The 20,695-nt window shown below is 47.8% G+C and overlaps 1 protein-coding gene across 1 annotated transcript in view; it reads left to right on the forward strand.

Moving 5' to 3' along the window:
• The window catches only part of LOC143837155 (cytochrome P450 2F2-like), a 30,006-nt gene extending 13,358 nt beyond the window's left edge, over positions 1-16,648 (forward strand). Inside the window, exons 8-9 of the mRNA XM_077336682.1 lie at positions 1,394-1,535; positions 14,354-16,648. Of these exons, the coding sequence (XP_077192797.1) occupies positions 1,394-1,535; positions 14,354-14,535 (324 nt within the window). The 3' untranslated portion in view covers positions 14,536-16,648. The remainder of the gene's footprint in view (positions 1-1,393; positions 1,536-14,353) is intronic.
• The last annotated feature ends 4,047 nt before the right edge of the window (positions 16,649-20,695 follow it).

Consider the following 20,695-nt stretch of genomic DNA (forward strand, 5'->3'; position numbering starts at 1 on the left):
CAGAGGGTGGCTGTGGAGGAGATTTTATCGCACCTCTATTGACTTCTTTGTGGGATCCCGCAGGGGGTGGTACTCTCCCCCACATTATTTAACATCTTTATGTGCCCCTTGGACAGATGGAGTTACGGGCTGGGGCGACATTAATATGCAGATGACACCCAGCTCTATCTCCTCGTGGATGATTCCCCTAACCTCTCCCCCCCCAGAAAGATTTGCCAGATGTTTGGAAGCCATTGTTGAATGGTTAGAGCAGAGTTGCCTGAAACTCACCCCTCCAAGATGGAGGTCCCGTGGCTGAGCAGGAAAAGGGCAGGAGAGGAAGCGTGTCTTCCCTCCTTTGCTGGAGCACAGCTTACCATTGCGCCCACAACAAGGAACTTGGGGGTGATTCTGGATGCCTCCCTTTCTATGGAGACCCAGGTCACAGGAGTAGCTTGCATGCTGTTTTACCATCTTCACCAGGCAAGGCTACTTGCACATTTCCTGCCTCAGGACTATCTAGCCATAGTGATCCATGTGACAGTCACCTCTAGACTGGACTTCTGTAACTTACTCTACGCTGGCCTACCCTGTCCTTGAGCTGGAAACTACAGCTGGTGCCGCTTATCTGCTTAAGCTCCCCACAGGGCACTTCGATCTGCAGGAGCTAATCTGGCCCCAGAGAAATACACCTGTCTTTGAACAGGGTTAGAGCCTTTTCAGTCCTGGCTCTGACCAGGTGGAATGAGCTCCTGGGAGAGTTGAAGGCCCAGATGTCAAAGAGCCTGAGGGCCTGTGAAATGGAGCTCTTCTGTCAGGTCCTTGGTTGTGGCCTGACTAAGATGTAGGGGCCACCCCTCAAATTGTGCTGTCCCATCTTGTGACCACCCTGTGGGGTAAGGGACAGTTTTTGGCCTTCTAGTTGTTTTTTGTTTTATGGGGAAGGAGATTTACTGCGTTTTATTCTGATATAATCTGCTTTGAGTTGTTTGAAAGAGGCAGGCTAAAAATCAAATCAATCCATAATTTCACATTCATTATCAGGGTAACGATGGGGTGAAAGTTATTGAATAATTGGTGGGTTATGTCCAGGGCTTATTACCATGTGTCCAGACAGTGGTCATCAGTATATCACAAGTATATCAGTATATAAAAAGTTTGTGTGAATGTGTAGGAGTTTAGCTAGTGTTTTTCCAAGTCACTCATAAGGATGCTAGCTAGCATACTGTGGGGCCAAGAGGCTGCCTATGGCTGTACCATTTTACCATAGCTAGGGTTAGAATTGGGGCCTATCTCAGGCCTATGGATAGAAGATGAAAAGGCAACACGGTTTTCAAAGATTCCAGATGAGCCCTCCAAACATGACGGCAATCCTCTGCTAATCAGCATTCTACTCACTTTCCCTTCCAACCAGGGTACCGGTGTCATTTCTTTTCTATCTTCGGTGCATAGAGACATCACCAAGTTCAAAGACCTAGAAGTGTTTGATCCTAACAATTTCCTGGACAAGAAGGGAAGCTTCATCCGCAATGAAGCTTTTATGCCCTTTGGTGTTGGTGAGTCTGAAGTTGTTTGAAGGGTGCTCGTAAATAAAATCGCTCAGGGTGTGCTGGAGTTTTGGGGTGGTGGGGCAGGGAATTAAAGATTTTGTACTTGTTGTCAGCCATTCAGTTGTGTCTGACTCCTGGCCATCCCATGGCACAGCTGTTGCCATGATCCCCAATCCTGCAACACCTCCCTCAGCTGTGCAGACTTGTGGATGGTGTCCACTCTGATCATGTCCCATGGCATTTATGCTGTTTGAATCAAGTGATCATGGTGCAAAACCAATTTTGATGAGAGAATTGTGCCAGATGATCACCTGTATCATTCCTTTCTCCAGGTCAAAATTTGCCAGAAATGTCTCTCTTAGCATGTTTGCCATCTTTTACATTATAGTGACCCATTATGTAAATGATAACTTTCTAGGGTACTTGTTTTAAAGTCTCTTGAATGGTGGTATAAAAGTCTTCAATTTTTGTCCCTGTTGCATCAGTTGTCATAATTGTTGAACAACTGTGATATCCTGGGGGACTTTAATGTCCATGCAGAGCTGCCACCCTCCGGAAATAGTCTGGAGGTAGTGTCAGCTACAGTGACACTAGGATTCTCACAATTTGTTGTTGACCCTACCCACCAAGCAGGCCATACCCTAGACCTCATTTTCAGAGCAGTGCTGAATGTGGATCTGGTCACAGCTTATGCCATGCCATGGCCAGACCACTAAGCCCTGAAGGCTTGGCTAAGTCTGCCACCACCCCCTCAGTTGGGCACCAAGGAAATTTTAGCTCACCCGCAAAGACTCATGGATCCAACTGGATTCTTGAGTGCTCTGTGGAACCCAATGCCTTCTGCTACTTCTCTAAATGGTCTGGTCACCGACTGGCATGACAGAATGCTAGACACCATTGATGAGATAGCTCCCAGGCATCCTCTCTGCCCCCATCTCAAACAGGCCCCTTGGTATACTGAGGACCTCCGCAAGAAGAAATGGAAACTGAGATGACTAGAGAGAGTTTCAAGGAAGACTTGTGATGAAGAATCGAGAAAATCTCATAGAATTAAGTTGAAAGCCTATGACACGGCGGTGAAGTCAGTGGAATAAAATTTTACTCGACTTCCATTGCATCTGTGCACTCATGCCCAGCACAATTATTTAGGACTAGGGGCAAAGCCCGTTGTATCCAAGAATACAATGGGTGCTAGAGCTTGGCAGTGGGAAGAGGAAGGGGAGGAGTTGTCCAGTCTGTAAGGGCATGCGGTTGAATGTGTGTGTTGTGTGGGAGGTTGTGGTGGCGTGGTGGCAAATGAGGGCATGGGTGTGGAGATGTGGGTGTCAAGAACCTGTGGTGTGAAATGTTCGTTGAGTGTGGGAGAGGACTGACCTTTGGGAATTGTGGCATAGTGGTTACAGATGAGCCTTCCAGAGCCATGTCCTCAGACATGTGAAGGGAAAATCAGACTGGAGACTCTTCTTAGGGGAAGATTACATGGCATCCAATTCCCCCCAGTTCTGTGTCATTTCCCTTCTTGTGTGAATTAGGCCACAGACACTGAAATGCCCCTCTGCCCTAATACACATGGGGTAGTGACAGTACACAGGTGTCCACCCTGTTCCTACTTTTCCATTTTTTCACTGTTGATAAAATGTTATGTGCCCACATGCTTCTTTCATGGTTGCTCCTTAGAAGAACGGATTTTTGTACCCTCTTGCTTACTACCCGAAGGAGTCTCAAAGCGGTTCACAAACACCTTTTCCATTCGTCTCTCCACAATAGTCAACCTGTGAGGTATGTAGGGTTGTGAGAGGTCTGAGAGAACTGGGAATGGGCCGCAGTGACCCAGCAGGCCTCAGGTGTCTCAAAGCATTTTCCAATCATCTTTCCTTCCTCTCCCTCTCACTATTTACAGTTTCAGGCTGTAAGTATTTATTTAGATCTTCCTGCACTTTCCAGACTCACAGGACTGATGCTGGTCTGCCTGTCTGCGCCCCAGAATACAAACAGTTGCTGATAAGGGCTGGCCATAGCCCATAGCCCAGGAGGGACACCCCTGCACCACTCCCTCCCAACTGCAGGCAAAATTGGCTCATTTGAAGGCTGGACTCTGAGGCATTGTACGATTTTGAAGTCCCACCTCCAAACCTCCAGGAATATTTCTAACCCTGGGGTAGCCAACCTCCAGGTGGGGCCTGGAGAGCTCCTGGAATTACAGCTCACCCGCAGAGTATAAAGATCAGCTCACCAAGCAGAAAGGGCTACTTTGGAGAGGGTTGTGGTAGAGAAGAAACATTTAAGGCTTCCCACACAGGTTGTTGTTGAATTGAAAGTCTTGAGGGCTACTGCACAGGGTTGTTGTGCAGATGAAACAGGAGACAAAAAAAACCCAGTTTCATCTGCAGAATAACGCTGTGCAGTGGCCTCAAACCTGCAGAGAGTTGCAAAGAAGAAAGACACATGGCTTGGCTGTGTCTAACCCCCGGCCAGAGCAGTATTTTAAGTGAGAAGGGGCTTTTCTGTGGCCTCCCTGTCAGCCAACTGTTTGGCAGAAGGGGATAGTCCCCCCCCTCAAAAGGAAGGCCCTCAGGCTCCCCTGCATTGCTCTTGGAAATACTTCCCTCCCCTCAGTCAGGGGCTGTCAGAGGCTCCTTCGCAGCAGGCCTGAAGGGAGGGAGGGGAGGGGGAGCACTCTGTAGCCTCCAGCCAGCTCTGTCAGGGTTCTGAGGCAATTTGCAGTTGGACATGACAGTTAGGACAGCCTTGGAGTGAAAAGGGCTGGTGCAGCCTCTGTTCTCATTCCCCTTGGCAGGCCTACTGACCTCCTCTCCCTTTGGTGGTCAAGAGAAAACTGGCAGCCCTTTCTCCAGATTGCCCCTGGCTGGATAGAATTTTGGTTTGTCCTGGTAAGGGGCCAATTGGAAGGTGCTTCGCGCCTTCCGATTGGCCCCTCCGCTTGTCAGTCCACGGCCATGGGACCAATTGTTGCCCTTCCTCATCACGGACTGAGCCCACCCCAACACCCCTTACTGTTTTATTAAGAGGGAAAAGATAGTTCAGTCCCTCACTTCTCTCAATGAAGAGCACCAAAACAATAGCTAATTAGATATTAGCTGTGAGGGTTTTGCAAGTAATTTCTCAAACAAAATCTGGACTCTCCGCTGCACCCTCCCTCCTGCCTTGGACACTGAAAGTGAACTACAGGCCCCTTGGCCATCTCTGGAGAGAACACTGAGTTACTTCAGATGACTCTCATTAGCTGAAATGGACAGGATGCTTATATCAGTGAGGTCAACCACTTGCCCACTAGACCCATGCCCATCATGACTACTAAAATCAATGGACATAAGAATAGGGCCCCCCCTCAAGGAAGTAATCAACCTCTCCCCCCAATGGGAGGATTCCTGGTTGGATTAAAAGGTGCAGTAGCATGCCCATTGCTGAAAAAATTATCTCTGGACCTACAGGGGCCTGACAACACCCCCCCCCCCTCTCTCACTTAGCATTTCTGGGGAAGTTGGTTCAAAGGGCTGCTGCAGACCAAGTATCAGAATTCCAGGAGGAAACTTCAGGCACTTCAGTCAGGTTTCCGGCCTGGCCGTGGGGTAGAGACAGCACTAGTCACCCTGATAGATGCTCTATGCCGCCAGCTGGACCGAGGTGGGTCGGCGCCACCTGTACTATTAAATCTGTCAGCAGCGTTTGGCACAATCAATCATGAGCTCTGAGCTAACCACCTTGCCAACTCTAGGAAACGGGACAGCCCTCAAATGGCTGACTTCCTTCCTCCGGGGTCACAGACAGAGGATAGCAACAGGAGAGAGAGTATCTAGCTGTCATCAGCTCACACGTGGAGTCCCACAGGGAGCAGTCCTCTCTCCTATACTTATTTAACACTGTCATGCACCTTCTTGCTCAGCTGGTATAGAGGTTTGGGGTGGCTTGCCACCAATCCACAGATGACACCCAGCTCTTCCTCCTGATGGATTACCATCCTGGTTCTCCCCCAGAATCCTTAGCCAGATGCCTAGAGGGAATGATGAGGTGTCTCAAACAAAGTCTTCTGAAGCTCAACCTTTCAAAGACAGAGGTCCTGTGGCAGGGTAGGAATGGATTAAGCGAGGAAGCACATCATGAGAGTAGCATGGCAGGTCTTCTACCACCCTACTTTGCCCCAGAAGACCTAGCCACAGTGATCCATGCAACAGTCACCTCTAGACTGGACTTCTGCAACTTGCTCTATGCAGGCCTGCCCTTAGCCTTGGTCCAGAAATTGTAACTGGTCTAAAATGCTGTGGCCAACATCCTCACAAACACACCATGGAGATCCCAAATCCAGCCTGCACTTCAACAACCCCTTAGGCTCCCAGTTGAATTCTGGATCAGGCTTAAGGTTTTGGTAACCACATTCAAGGCCATCTGTGGGCCCAGTGTACTTGAGAGACCATCTCCCTGCCTATACCCCCCAAAGAGCCCTATGCTCTGCCACCGTCAATTGGGTGGTGATCCCTGGCCCCAAAGAAGCACACCAGAACTCAACCAGGGCCAGAGCCTTCTCAGTCCTGGCTCCCTCCTGGTGGAACGAGCTCCCCAAAGATATCAGGGCTTTTCTGGAACCTGTCAGACGTTGCAAGGACTCACAACCAACTTCTTAGAAATAGAAAGTTTTATTGAGAAGTACTTCATACACCTAGACTAGAGAAGTCAAATCAGCCTGAGGACAGATTTGCTTCACCTTATCAATACAGTTCTCCCGCCCAAAACTTGAAAGTTCCCAAGGGAGGGGAGGAAGAAAGAGGAGACAGATACAATTAAAAAACAGTGTTACTTTCACATGTCCTTGGCTGTCTTCAGGCTTAGATAAGGTGTTATGGTTACCAGAAGCAGGCCCAGCCAAGAGGCTTCAAAGAAAGGAACATTCATAGCTTCCAGAGATAATGGCTACATAAACATAGTTTCACTTTTAACAAGCATGCATGATATAGGGGCCTGGAGCTCCCAGGCACCAAGCGGCAAAGGTCAATCTAACTGTCATGGAGAAACTCAGGCTAATTTATGACAGGGTTTTCTAACAAACCTGACATCCCTCCGCATTAAAACAGACTTCCCTCCATTACCCCGCATCCACCGGCCCTGGGCACAATGGGAAAGCTCGATGGAATGCACGGAGAAGGCGAGGGGCTTTCACATTCCCCGCATCAACCCACTCCCTTTCCCCCGAAGGGAAATCTTTCCAATCCACCAAGTACTGGAGCCGGCCTTTGTGCAAACGAGAGTCTAAGATTTGGTTGACTTCGTAGTGGGTGTCCTTGTCAATAAAGACTGGCACTGGCGTTGAGAGCGGAGGGTGCCACACATCCGGCAAGGGGGAGCGCCTCAGCAGGCTGGAATGAAAAACCGGATGCACATTCCTGTAAGTTTTCGGCAAACCCAATTCAACAGTTACATCATTGATCACTTTTACAATGGGGTAATTCCCACAAATTTGGGACCCAATTTTTTAGACTTTTGCTGACAACGTAGGTTTTTTGTGGAGAGATAGGCGAGGTCTCCCAACTTCCAGGTTGGTGCAGGCGCACGTTTTTTGTCTGCCTGGGCCTTATACGCTTGTTTTGCTTCCTCGAGGCTAGAGACAATGGCTGGCCAAGCTGCACTAATATTCTTAGCCCATTTAGTGACATCAGGAGCTTCAGTGGAAACCAGTTCCCAGGTAGGTGCAGCAATAAGGTCAGTTCCATACACCACCTTAAAGGGAGATACCCCAGTGGAAGCATGCACCCCGTTGTTGTAAGCAAACTCAGCCAGGGGCAAGAGGGCGACCCAATCAGTTTGTTGGTGGTTAATAAAACAACGTAGATATTGTTCAAGAATTTGGTTCACCCGTTCCGTTTGTCCATTGGACTCAGGGTGATAGCCAGAGGTCAGGGCTTGTTCCACCCCCAGCAGCTTCAAAAACTCCCACCAGAACTTGGCAATGAACTGGGGGCCACGATCCGTGAGCAGTCTCCTAGGGATACCATGTAGTCGGACTATGTGAGTCACGAACATAGAGGCCAGTTTGGCCGCCGAGGGCAGACCCACGCAGGGGATGAAATGAGCTTGCTTTGAAAACGCATCCACTACCACCCAAACCACAGTTTTACCCTGGCTGGGAGGCAAGTCAGTGAAAAAGTCCATTGTCACATCGGACCAGGGGCAGGAAGGGGTGGGCAGGGGCTGCAGTAACCCTCGTTTCTTTCCCCCTGGAGGTTTGGAAACAAGGCAGGTGGGACAGCCTTGCACATATTTCTCCACATCCCCTCTCAACGTTGGCCACCAGTAGTGTCTTCTGATCAGGTGCAGGGTTTTTACAAAGCCGAAATGCCCTGCAGTCTTTGCATAGTGGCACAATTTCAAAACTTCTCCGCGCCCCGCTGCCAGAACGTAGAGGCGCTCGTCTTTGAAAAACAGGCCCCCCTTGTCGACCAGGGCGGGGCGAAGGGAAACAAATTCAGTGTCTTGTAGGACCTCCTTCTGAACCCACCCACCGGGGACCGGGCTCCCCCCTTTTGTTTGACTACGCGTCACGGCAGCCAATCCCAGCTGGGTGGGCGTGAACACCGTGTCCACCAATGGGTCTCGTTTGCTGTTGTACTGGGGCAAGCGAGAAAGGGCGTCCGCCAAAAAATTCATTTTGCCTGGCAGATGCTTTAGAGAAAAGTTGAACCGGGAGAAAAACTCCGCCCACCGCATTTGCTTGGCTGACAAGGAGCGAGGCTGCTTGAGTGCTTGGAGATTTTTATGGTCCGTCCAAACCACAAACGGGACGGAAGACCCTTCTAGCCAATGCCTCCATGTAGCAAGAGCCAATTTCACTGCAGCTGCCTCCTTTTCCCAAATTGCCCAGTTACGCTCTGCCCCCGAAAACTTTTTAGACAGGTAGGCTAGGGGGTGCAGCTTCCCGTCTTCCCCCTCTTGCAGGATCACGGCCCCCATTGCCACATCCGACGAATCTACTTGCACTGTGAATTGCTTGGATGGGTCAGCATGCGCCAACACCGGTTCAGACGTAAAAAGGCGTTTTAAACGCTCAAAAGCCTCCTGGCAAAGGGGGGACCACTGGAGCGGGGTGCCCGGCCGATTCGCCGCTTTACCCCCATCTTTTGTTTTTAACAAGTCCGTCAAGGGCAATGCCACCTTGGCAAAATTGGGAATGAAAGTTCTATAAAAGTTTGCGAAGCCTAAGAAACTTTGAAGTTGCCTCCTTGTCCTGGGCGGTTCCCAGGCCAACAAGTCCTGGACTTTGCCCGGGTCCATTTCAATCCCAGCCCTGGACACCCGGAATCCGAGAAACTCCACCGCCTCCCGGTGGAACTCGCATTTCGATAGCTTGGCAAACAGTTGGTGCTTCCGCAGCCGGCTGAGCACCTCCTGGACTAACTTCGCGTGTTCCTCCAGGTTGTCAGAATACACCAAAATATCATCAATGTAGACCGGCACCCCCTGATACCCCCTGATACAATAAATCATGCATAATTTCATTAATCATGTTCATGAACACGCCCGGAGCGCCGGCGAGGCCGAACAGCATGACAATGTATTCAAACTGGCCCAAGGGGGTGTTGAATGCCGTCAGGTACTCGTGCCCCCAGAGCCTATTCTAAGACTAACACTTAAAACTACTGGCAGTAAAATCTTGAAACCAGTTTCTGAATTAGCAGGTTTACCATGTTCTAGGAGACTCAAATGGTCTGACCAGCTTCAATCCAAATTCTTCCAATTTTTTGCAAACCCAGAAACAGAATCTTTGAGGCATGCTATCCTTCAGTCAGATAATGATGCTATCCAAATCTGGGAAGCTATTACTACTCTTCTAAAGCCGTTTCTTGTTAATAACAGACCAATCAAACCTTCACCATATTCAAATAATGGTTGGTTTGACCAAGAGTGTAAAACTCTCAAAAAATATATAACCCACACCATGAGGAAAGCAAGGAGTAATACTAATGAGTTCTGGATGCCCCAACTTTTGTATTTAAGATCACAATACAAAAAATTAATTAAACAAAAAAAGCTTGAACTTGCCAAATCCTTATGGAAAGAATTAGATCGGGCGGTTTCTGAGAAAAATGACTCACGCTTTTGGGCACTAGTCTCCAATAGTTTAAACACCTGGTCCCATCATCTGGAGGCTCGAATACCAGGTAAAGATTGGGCCCTGCATTTTAGCAAGGTCTTTGGAGCCCATTTGGCTTCACCCCCAACAGCCATGTCACATTTACAACATATCCCTCCTGATCTAACAGATCTTCCAGTTTGGCCCACAGTTTCAGGGGCTGAAATCAAAGGCCTGATCTCCTCATTGACATCTGGTAAGTCCCCAGGGGAAGATCTGATCCCTACAGATCTTTATAAAGCCTTTCCATCATGGTGGTCTCCTATATTAGCAAAAACCTTCTCGCAAATTAACAATACAGGCCAAATCCCCCCTGGATGGAAACTTAGCATTGTTGTGCCCATTTACAAAAAAGGGGACAAATCAGCTCCAAATAACTATAGGCCTATTAGTTTGTTGGACATAGCAGCAAAACTGTACAGTAAGTACTTACTGATTAAGCTGGAGGAATGGGCAGATGAAAAATCATACTCGTGCCCCCTTTTTATGCGGACCCTGTAGTAAGCTTCCCTCAAGTCCAGTTTTGTAAAAATCCGGGCCCTCCCCAAATGCCCCAACAGATCCTTAATCAACGACAAAGGGTAGGCATTACAAGTGGAAACAGCATTCAGCCCCCGGTAATCCGTGCAGAGGCGAAGGGACCCATCCTTCTTTTTCACGAAGAGTACTGGGGCGGCCAGGGGAGAAGTGGCCGGTCTAATAAATCCCCTGGCTAAATTTTTGTCCAGGAACTCCCGGAGCTCCTTCATTTCCCTCGGGCTCATAGAGTACAATTTGGCTTTAGGAAGCAGCTCTCCCTTTTTCAGTTCAATTGCACAGTCTGTCTTTCGATGGGGAGGCAACTGATTGCATTCGGTCTCAGCAAACACATCCTCAAACTCACGATACTCCCATGGGAGGGCTAGTGTCCCCGCCTCCGCCACCGTGGCCATCGTCTGGCAGCCCGAGGCGGATAGGGGTCGTAAGTGCTGCTTGCAACCCGGGGACGAAAACTTTACTGTCCCCTTTTTCCACTTCACCGTGGGGTCGTGTTCGCGCAGCCAGTCCAGCCCCAACACACACGGGAACGTGGAATGAGGTGCCACCAGGGGTTGGATCTGCTCCCAATGTTTATCAATGTCCAAGTCCATAGGGAGCGTTTTCACTGTCGCCTCCCCCCCCGGGACACATTTCCCATCCAACTGAGTGATGGGTAGGGGCTTCCTCAGAGGCACCTTCCCTACCCCCAAAGTCTCAGCCAGTGCTGGGCTCACCAGAGTTTTGGTACAGCCCGAGTCCACTATGCATCGTACTCCCAATTTTTTCCCTGAGCTGGGTTCTGTGAGAGTAGCGGGTAAGAGAACCAGGGAAGAGTCACTCACTGCTCGTTTGCCCCTGCCGGAGACCTGCTGGCAGGGCGCCTTTACAGGAGGTCGTCGTCGTTTCCCGACTGCTCTCCGGATTGCAGTTCCTCCTCCTGGCTACTGCCACTATATTCCTCCACCACAGTCGCTGCCCCAGCCGGGGCGAGCAGGGACTTGGCGGTCTTCTTTGGGGCCGCTTTCTTCATTGTCGATGCCTTGGCTGGTGCTCCACCCGTTGGTTTGGTGCTCGCTGAACTTCCCGCCCCAGCTTTTGCTGGACACTGGGCAAGGAAGTGGCCGGTCTGGCCGCAGCCCAAACATAATCCTTTCTCCATGCGGCGAGTGCGCTCGCTGGGATCCAGTTTAGCTTTGGGTTTGGGTTTCTTCGGGGTGGAGGTCTTTCCCCCCACCTTTTCCTTGATTCCACTGTACTCAGCGGCCCGTTCAAGACGGCTTTCCATTTCTCCCGCCAGCTGTACCCAGCGCAGCACAGTCAACGGGTCGTCTAGGAGGAGGCACTTGCTGGACAGGTTTCCGGAGAGGCCCCCCACGAAGGCATGCACCCTCTGGGGTTCCGTCCAATCCGGAACGGCCGCCGATAATTTTTTGAATTCTCGGGCGTACTCGGCCACAGTCATTGTCCCTTGTTTCAGGGCCTTGAGTTGCTTTTCCGCCGTCTCCTTCTCAAAGGGCTCCACGTACATCAGGCGCATGGTTCTCAGGAAGTGATTGTAGTTTCGAATGGCTCTCGGGTTGTAACGGTAGAGATCCATGAACCACTTCCCCGCCTCTCCATCTAGGCACTCTCCCACGAAACGAATGCGCTCGGCATCATCATGGAAAGTAAAACCCATGTCCATCATGTAAGCTTGGAGGTGGACCAGGAAAGAAGGAAAAGCCGACGAGTCACCCGAGAAACGGGCCTTAAACTTGTAGGTGCTCCGCATCTCGACCCCCCTCAGATGGGGAGGCAGGCGACCTGGGCCCCAATCCACCGGAACCCGCGCTCCTCGGGGTCGTGGGCGCACCCCGCGACCGACTCCTGCCGCTGCTCCAGCCGCCGCCGCTGCGCCACCAGCCGCCGCCGCTCCGTCGGCTGCTGCTGCTGCTGCTGCTACTTGCACTCCAACGGCTCTGGCTCCATCTGCACCTGCCTGGACCACAGCCTGAACCGGCACCAGGGGTTCCGCTCTTCTCCCGGCAGCAGCCGCCCCAAGGTCGTCTTCTTCTTCGCCCGACGAATGAGCTGCTGCCCTCGCCGCCACCAGGGCGGCGGCTTCGGCCTCGGCCGCGGCATCCATCGCCGCCACCTCGCGCTCCCTCAAGGTTGGGAGGTCTCCCGCACGCTGGCCGCCTGGTTCGTGGAAGTCCGCTTGCAGTTCTCGCAGCAGGCGCCTTGCCTCGCGCTGCGACTCCGGAGCCAGTTCTCCCGATACCGCATGCAACCAGTTGGTCACCCTGCTGATCCTCTGCTGCAACACCTGCACCTCGAGGGTGGTCGCCAATCCTCGACTTGAGACCCCCGCGGGCAGTTGCTCAGGCCACAGCTAATCACCTGTCAGGTGGTCATACTTTGACAGATGCCTGCGTTCGGTGATGTGCCTTTCCAGGAACTCGGAGTGGCCCGGAGTCGCTTCCCCCAGGGCTTTGGCCATTCCTGAGCTAAATGAGCCCGCTACAGCCACTTCGCCCTGAGAGTAGTCCCAATCCAGACCCTCTTCCTGCTCAGTATAGATATTACCTTCGTCCTGCATATTGGCAGGCGAAAGGTGTTGTGAGATTTGACTTAATGTCAGACGTTGCAAGGACTCACAACCAACTTCTTAGAAATAGAAAGTTTTATTGAGAAGTACTTCATACACCTAGACTAGAGAAGTCAAATCTGCCTGAGGACAGATTTGCTTCACCTTATCAATACAGTTCTCCCGCCCAAAACTTGAAAGTTCCCAAGGGAGGGGAGGAAGAAAGAGGAGACAGATACAATTAAAAAACAGTGTTACTTTCACATGTCCTTGGCTGTCTTCAGGCTTAGATAAGGTGTTATGGTTACCAGAAGCAGGCCCAGCCGAGAGGTTTCAAAGAAAAGAACATTCATAGCTTCCAGAGATAATGGCTACATAAACATAGTTTCACTTTTAACAAGCATGCATGATATAGGGGCCTGGAGCTCCCAGGCACCAAGCGGCAAAGGTCAATCTAACTGTCATGGAGAAACTCAGGCTAATTTATGACAGGGTTTTCTAACAAACCTGACAGAACCACCACAATTCTGAAGGGCATGTAAAAGGGAGCTCCTCCACCAGGCAATTGGTTGAGGCTGGCCGACTCAACAACATCTGTTGGTCCCCCAAACACCCCCTCCATGATATGACCCATGCGTGTTCATGTTAAAAGTTGAGAGTGAGTCTGTTATAGTATTTTGTTATAATTTGTTATGTTCAGTTTTGGAACCACAGTTATGTTGCTGCCACTAGATTTCTATGTATATTCATGATGTTTTATGAAAACCATGCTGAGCCTTATGGGTGGGTGGTATAGAAATTCAATAAATAAATACATAAATATTGGCTTGGCACATATTCAAATTGTCATGATGCAATCATTGATCATTGAAAAACTTTCCACTGCCCAAGAAATGTTTGGCTTTCAGTGTAGCCATGGCGTCCCTTTTTATGGCATTGTGTCTTGAATAGTAGATAGTAAAATTCTTGAATTGAATGAAGCCATAATCTGTGCAATGTAATTCACTGATGCCAAGGAGGTCAATGTTCAACCTGACCATTTCTCTTTTGACAATTTCCATTTTTTCTTGAGCCAGTCCTCTAACATTGGTTCATCTTCACAAAGCACAGACCCTTGCTTTCACCATTGGCAGCATCAGCACCTGGGCTTCCTGCTGGATTTGCCCCAGGCACATCATAAAATCCAGGACTACTTGCTGCAAGCCCTTAGGGTCTGAAGGGTTCACCACTGGGCACCATATCAAAATCATTTGAGAGCTGTAACATAGGATTTTGTTGGCAATTTATTTTACAAGGTAGGTTGCCAGGACTTTCTTTAATCCTCCACATTTATGTGGGCTTGGGCCCGACGTGCTGAGGTATATGGCTGGGTTAATAAAGACCTTACCACTGTTCAAAGTACTGTTCATATATTTTTCTTCCAACTGTCGTGTAAAGCTCATTTGAAGCAAGAAATGACCACGTAGAAAAGGAAGTACTTTTTTTGTGGAGTACTGTGGAATGGACTTCACATAATCCAGGCACAGAGAACTGGAGAGAGTAAGGAGGTTCAATGGCTCTCCCTCCTAAAATGTTTCTTCCTTCTCCTGCACTTCACAGGGAAACGTGTGTGTCTTGGAGAGCCCTTGGCTCGCATGGAGATTTTCCTCTTCCTCACCATTCTTGTGCAGCATTTCATCCTCCAGCCCGTGGTTCCACCTGAGGAAATCGACCTCTCACCAATCTCGATTGGCTTAATAGCGATCCCACACCCATTTAAATTCCGTGCCATCCCCCGCTGAAGATATCATTTGCGAAAATGGGATAGAGAAGGTGAAGGGGTGCCTTTCTTGTCCACAACTGTCTATTCTTCCCAGCCTAGTTTATCCTTGGGAACTGGGGTCATATTCCATGGGGGAGGGAATAATCATGGCATGGGGAACGTGTTCCTTTGCATGTGTGTAATACAGCAACTACCACCTGATGTCTGAAGGCAGAGATGCCATGGCCAGCATCTAGTTCTTAGCTGGTAACTCAAACAATGCAGAATCCTGTCCTTTAGTTAGCTATTTCTCCTGTGTCAGGAAAAGACTTGGTCCTGTCATTCTTCCCCATCTCTTCTCTCCTTGACTGAGAGCTTCAAATGCCTCTGAAATGGTCTTTTCCCAACTTCCCGAATTCCTCCAGCTATTCCTTTATCAGGATGAAGAGACTAATGGACACAGATCATAGTGAAATAACAGAAAGTCTGTCAATCTGGAGAAAGCCGAAACGAAGAATATCACTGTCTACTTTTGTTTAAATATTTTGTTATCAGTGAACAAAGTCGGATATTTTTGAATACACTCACACACAATACCTTTATCGGCATAAAGCAGATTAGCAAAATAAATAGAGATAGCGAGGATACATCAGTCAGTTTAAGTTTAAAAACTGAAGACAGAAATTCAGCCATAATAAAGATGACATTGGCATCCTTATCACTCAGTAAAAATTGGCAGATCAGGTCTTTTGAATTGGCATATTATAAAAGGTATAATATGCCTTTGCTGGACAATAAACAAGGGACAAACCAGTAAAATACGTTGCGTGGTGTCAGGAGTGTTTAATTCACAGGGACATAGTCTATTTTCGAAAAGAATCTTGGCAAATGTCCCTTCTAATACTCTGGTTTCTCTTCAGATCGCATATTTTAGTATATGCAGCTCTATTGGAATGCGGTCATTCTTAATATATTCGTTTATATAGGCTGCGTGGAGATGCACTTTCGATTTCTTTCCATTTAAAAATGCAAAATGATCCCAATCCCCACTGGGGGCTCCATTACCCACATGAAGAGGCTTATTAACCCCAAGAATGGATTTATGGACCAAGTTAACAGCTTTATAAGCTGTTTGTCAAGAAATGTAATGTATTGTGTAATATGACCATGTCAGCTCATTTATGTAGGTATTTCATCCAGAGTGAGTGTGAGCACTTGTCCTGCTTACAAAATTCAGTGAGCGACGCCCCACTTATGAATAACTTTGATTGCCACAGACATAGCCCAGGAGATTTGTGGTTTTTTGGAATAGAACAATTGAATAAACAGACACATCAAAGAATAGAGATGAATAGATTACAACTACAGAGGTAGAGTTTTTATATTTTTGCACTTAATACTATAGGCAAACATGGTTTGATCTAGGATTGTGCGATGCGGCCACCGAAGCGGCCATTCCCGCCCCACACCGCAGAGGGAGAGGCGTGGACGCCGGCGTGCTGGTGCACCGGCACCTTCTCCCCCCCCCCCCACGCAGTGGTGCTGGCTGTGACAGGCAGGAACAGCCACTACAGCGGCCAAATCACACAACCCTTGTTTGAACACTTTTTGGGATTTATCATGTTTCCTATGAACTGGCCCTTTAATTACATGTTAAATTCTCTTTACCTGTCTTTCATGGAACTTTCGGTCAAGAAAATATTTATTCTGAATTTTGCTAGCTGTTAATGAGGACCCAATAACAGAATTTTTGACGGATCCTCCACTTAAAGTGCCAAGGTATATTCTAAGGTAACTATAAATATTATAAAGAAATAGACTTTGCTAGTTTGTTATTAAGAAAAAAGTAAGATGAGAGGGAAATGTATAAGATTGGTTTATCTGTATTTTTATTTTAGAAAAGCAGAGATAGATTGAACAGAGTTGGAACTTAATGAAATATTATGAAGGTGGGGATTTTACATTTTATATCTGATACTTTGTATGTTTAATTTTGAAAGTTCTAGTTTTGATTGAATCACATGATATTCATTGATTCTATGTTTGATAATTAAGTATAAGCCACTGAGGAAGAAATAGAAAGTGGGATATTGTATAACTGCAACCTGTTTTGGCTTTACTAGCTGATTGAAAATAAAATTATATGAATAAAAAGAAGCTTTATTATTCTGCAATGCCAGAGTCAAACTTATCTTCATTTCGGACACAGATCATAGACAATGAGGATTCTGCTTTGATTGTTTTATATTTCTCTTCAGCTGCAAAAGGTGAGAACTCAAAGCATTCTTTGAAAGTCCATATACATATATCTTTATTATGGTCATAGACCAGCAAAATCAAAACTATTTCACGGTTACAGAAATAATATGGCTAAAACATGGTTTTACTCATAGAATAGCATTATGTTACTTAGACTATGAGTCTGCTAAAATACAATTTAAAACTAAATGGAAATGGAAATATAGGTAAGTTTTTCTAATTGTTCTCAGGGTCTGTTAAGTTTTAGTCAACTTCCACCGCCTATTTATGGCTGCACCACAAAACCTGGGCAGAGTCTGCACTTTGTTTATTCCATTGTCAATCCTGTTGAATTCAGGGCCTAGTCTGCATGCAAGAGAGAATGCACTTTCAATACACTTTAGAAGTAGATTTTCCTGTTCCGCACAGGAAAATCCAGCCGTGAAAGCACATTGAAAGTGCATTATCTATTGTATGCAGACTAGGCCCAGATCGCTTTGAACTCGAGTCTTCCTCTCCCCCCCTCCTCCCCGTTGAAACAGGAAAGTCTTCTGCACGTGGTTAGGGAGGCTCCGAAGAGGGGGGGGAGGCAAATGGAGACTCTTTCTTTGTTTTCTTGAAGGAGGGGATCGAAGAAGTCAGAGGAGGGAGGAAAAAAATACTTTCTTTTCTTGAAGGGCGGGGTGAGGGGAAAGATCGAAGAAGGCAGAAAAAAAAGACAGAAGTTGAGAGAAATTAGGGGCTCCTTTAAGGCAGATTTGTCACATGACCACCTGTAGCCAATCACGGGTCCTCTACCACGGAGGAGAGCCCAGATTCAAAACAATGCGATTTTATAATATATTCAGGATTAAAAGCACTCTAAGATATCGCAAACTAAAGGTAGGGTCACTCCGGATCTATCCTTCTTGCTGCAGAAGGAAATTTTAAATCGCCCCAAATCAAAACAGAAATCGCATTCTGTGTAGAGGGCAGGGACTGAATCGACCTGGGGTTGGAATAAAAGCTCCGTGCAGTTTACACCCTGGTGACACTCTATGTGATGGAGCAGTTTGTGTCTGTGAGCAGCAGGGAGATATAGGATTGTCCTGAACGCCCTGGGATTCTATGTAACCATGGTGTGATAAATATGGAACAAATGTCATATAGGCCCATTATGCACGGCCGCCGAAACGGCGATTTCGGGTCACATGGAAAACGCGGAGGGGGAAGACGCGACGCATACCGGTTATGTATGGGGCGGGGCGCGACGGCGGCAAAACCCAGAGTAACCGATTATGCACGCGGCGATCCGGGCGCCGCTTCTGGTTGCGCCCCGGTCACCCGGAAGCTGCGCTTTCTTCCGCGTTTCACTGACGCGGCTTTTTCGGCGGCATGCACCGAAGCTGTGGCCAGTTGCAGCCGGCTCCGTGCGTTATCGGTGATTTTAGTCGCCGCCATTCCACCCCGAATGTGCGCTAAAACCCCCGTGCATAATGGGTCTATAAGTGACAATGCAAAAGGATATGTTTCAATGTTTCCACAGGGGCACTTCCTTTCACCATAGGGAATTTTCTTGTGTCACCCTTCAAGGACAGCTGAGGGAAGGGCATTGCAGCGAGCTAAAGGGAAGGCCCTCTGGTGATTAGGCACTTCAAGATTCGTCAAATAAGCCAAGGGAGCTGTGACATACCAATTGCCTTCACTAACAATGAAGGCAGAGGTATTTGCTTGGTCATGTTGGCATTCTATATCCACTACTCGCTGTTTGATAACCTCTTTAGCTTGGTCATAGGCCATCTGAACCAGAAATTCTGGAGAAAATCCCAAGGCTGCAATTTCCCCCCTCGCAGATAGTTTCCCTGAAGACTGGAAGTCATCCTTCAATATCAAAGAAGCTAATCCACAGGGAAAAAAGGAGATCTTAAGCCAGTAATAGAGAATGCTTAACCATACTCTTGCCTCCACCTTCACAAGGCCGGTCTCAAGTCGCAAGGTGGCATTGGAAACACATCTCGGGACTTTGATGGCTGCTCTTAGGAATTTGGATTGTACAGATTCCAGTAATGCGAAGTTGGAATAAGGACCTAGCTGTGCACCATTTAGCAGTTTGAAAGTCCTGTTTTTCAGCTCTTTGATTGGAAGCAGGAGCAAGAATGGTGTGGGAGTTTTCTGTTTTTTGTATCCATAACTACGCATGTGGAAAACAAAACCTTACTCTTGCCATATTAACCAATAAACCATACAAACCCTCCCCATACCTGAATCGTTTCCCATCAGTAACTGTTGTACTTACTTGGCAACATATTTTATATTATTAAATGCCTCTCAGAGTAGAAATAAATATACCCCCAGCAGTCTGTTTCTCTCTGCAATGCTGAGCTGAAGGATCCAGTGTAAATGGGAAGCTGCTGCCATCTGTTGTTTCTTTGGAAATCCATTGACAGTTGACAGAGGGAGCATCACATACACTCCACATTGGCATGAAGGCCCCATTCCCTGCAGACGATGGAGGTCAGCCACAGCTGCCTACATTTTTAGGAGGAGGGGTCAGAGAAATGGCTACACCAATAAGTGAGGAGAGTGAGAGAAGTGGGGAGAGGGTTGAGGCCCCTCACACCTGCCTGCAACATCACCTGTGTAAGCTTTTGGCCTTAAATGGGCTAGAAATAGTGGTCATGGGATTGCAGATGTCCCACTCAAAATGAACAGCTTTTATTTAAAGATGAAGAAGTAACAGGTTCAGAAGTGGTGCTAAATGACATTAGAAAAAGAAGAGTTGGTTTCCCCCTCACTTTTCACTGCCAGAAGGAGTCTCAGTGGCTCACATTCTCAGGCCTACTTCCCCCCCCCCCCATGAACCAGTGACAATTGGCACCAACAGGCTACAATTTGCAACTCATCAATACCTTACAAAAAATAGTACCAAATGGCCATGACAGAAAGCTGACAAACAGGTAGATCCTGTTACACACCCCTTGAACAAATTGAGTTATTGCTGGGAAGTCCCCAGACCTACTGAAATCTTCTCCTTGGTCCACCAGGGCCTCCTTCACAGTCTGGTATCCACATAGAACCACACCTGGCTTAGGTCCCAGGGATACACTATGAACAAAGCCATGTCTCTCTCTCTCTCTCTCTCTCTCTCTCACCTGGTGTCTCCAACGGCAAAAACCATGTATCCTCCTGGACTGAATTGTCTCATGGCAAATGCTGATTTCTTCTACCCCTCTGCATCTTGCACCTAATCCAGTCATAATAAAATCAGAGTCCAGTAGCACCTTTAAGACCAACAAAGATTTATTCAAGGCGTGAGCTTTTGAGTGCAAGCACCGTTCATCAGACTATGATCTTCTTACATCACAATATACAGCAAAAATCAGTACGTTACATCTGTGTCACAACCAAATACAGCCAATGATAATCCTTTGTCAAAACACACAATCAATCCCTTAGAATTCAGTGTACTTTACAAAGAGAAACCAAAATGTTGCTATTGGACTAAGGTGACCAGATGTTCCGCTTTTGGTGGGACAGTCCCGCATTTGGGGGGCATTTCCCCCATGTCCCTCAGCATTTTCCTGTTGTCCCGCAGCGTTCCAATTTTTTTTAGTTAATTTTTAAAATATATATAATTTTTTAATTTTTATATAGAGAGAAAAAGGAAAAATATATTTTTGCCGCGCGGCAGCCGAGCAGGCAGCTGAGCAGGCAGCCGAGTAGTCAGGCCTGGCTTAGGAGCCAAGTAGTCGGGCCGGTGTCAAGCACTGACAAAACTCACAACAAAACTTCTGTAATAAGAAAGCTTTAATTGGAAGTAGATCAAGTCACTAAAACGTTAGAAGTCAAATCTGTTCAATGCAAGAAAAGCAGGCACTTATCAATACTTTTCTCCTGCCCAAAGCTTGAGCGTTCCCAAGGGAGGGGGGGAAACCTCACCCAGGTGCCATCCCAGGCTTCCTGCCAAAGGTGTTGAAGTTAGC

Source organism: Paroedura picta, chromosome 5 (genome assembly GCF_049243985.1).
Source record: "Paroedura picta isolate Pp20150507F chromosome 5, Ppicta_v3.0, whole genome shotgun sequence".
Lineage (NCBI taxonomy): Eukaryota > Metazoa > Chordata > Lepidosauria > Squamata > Gekkonidae > Paroedura > Paroedura picta.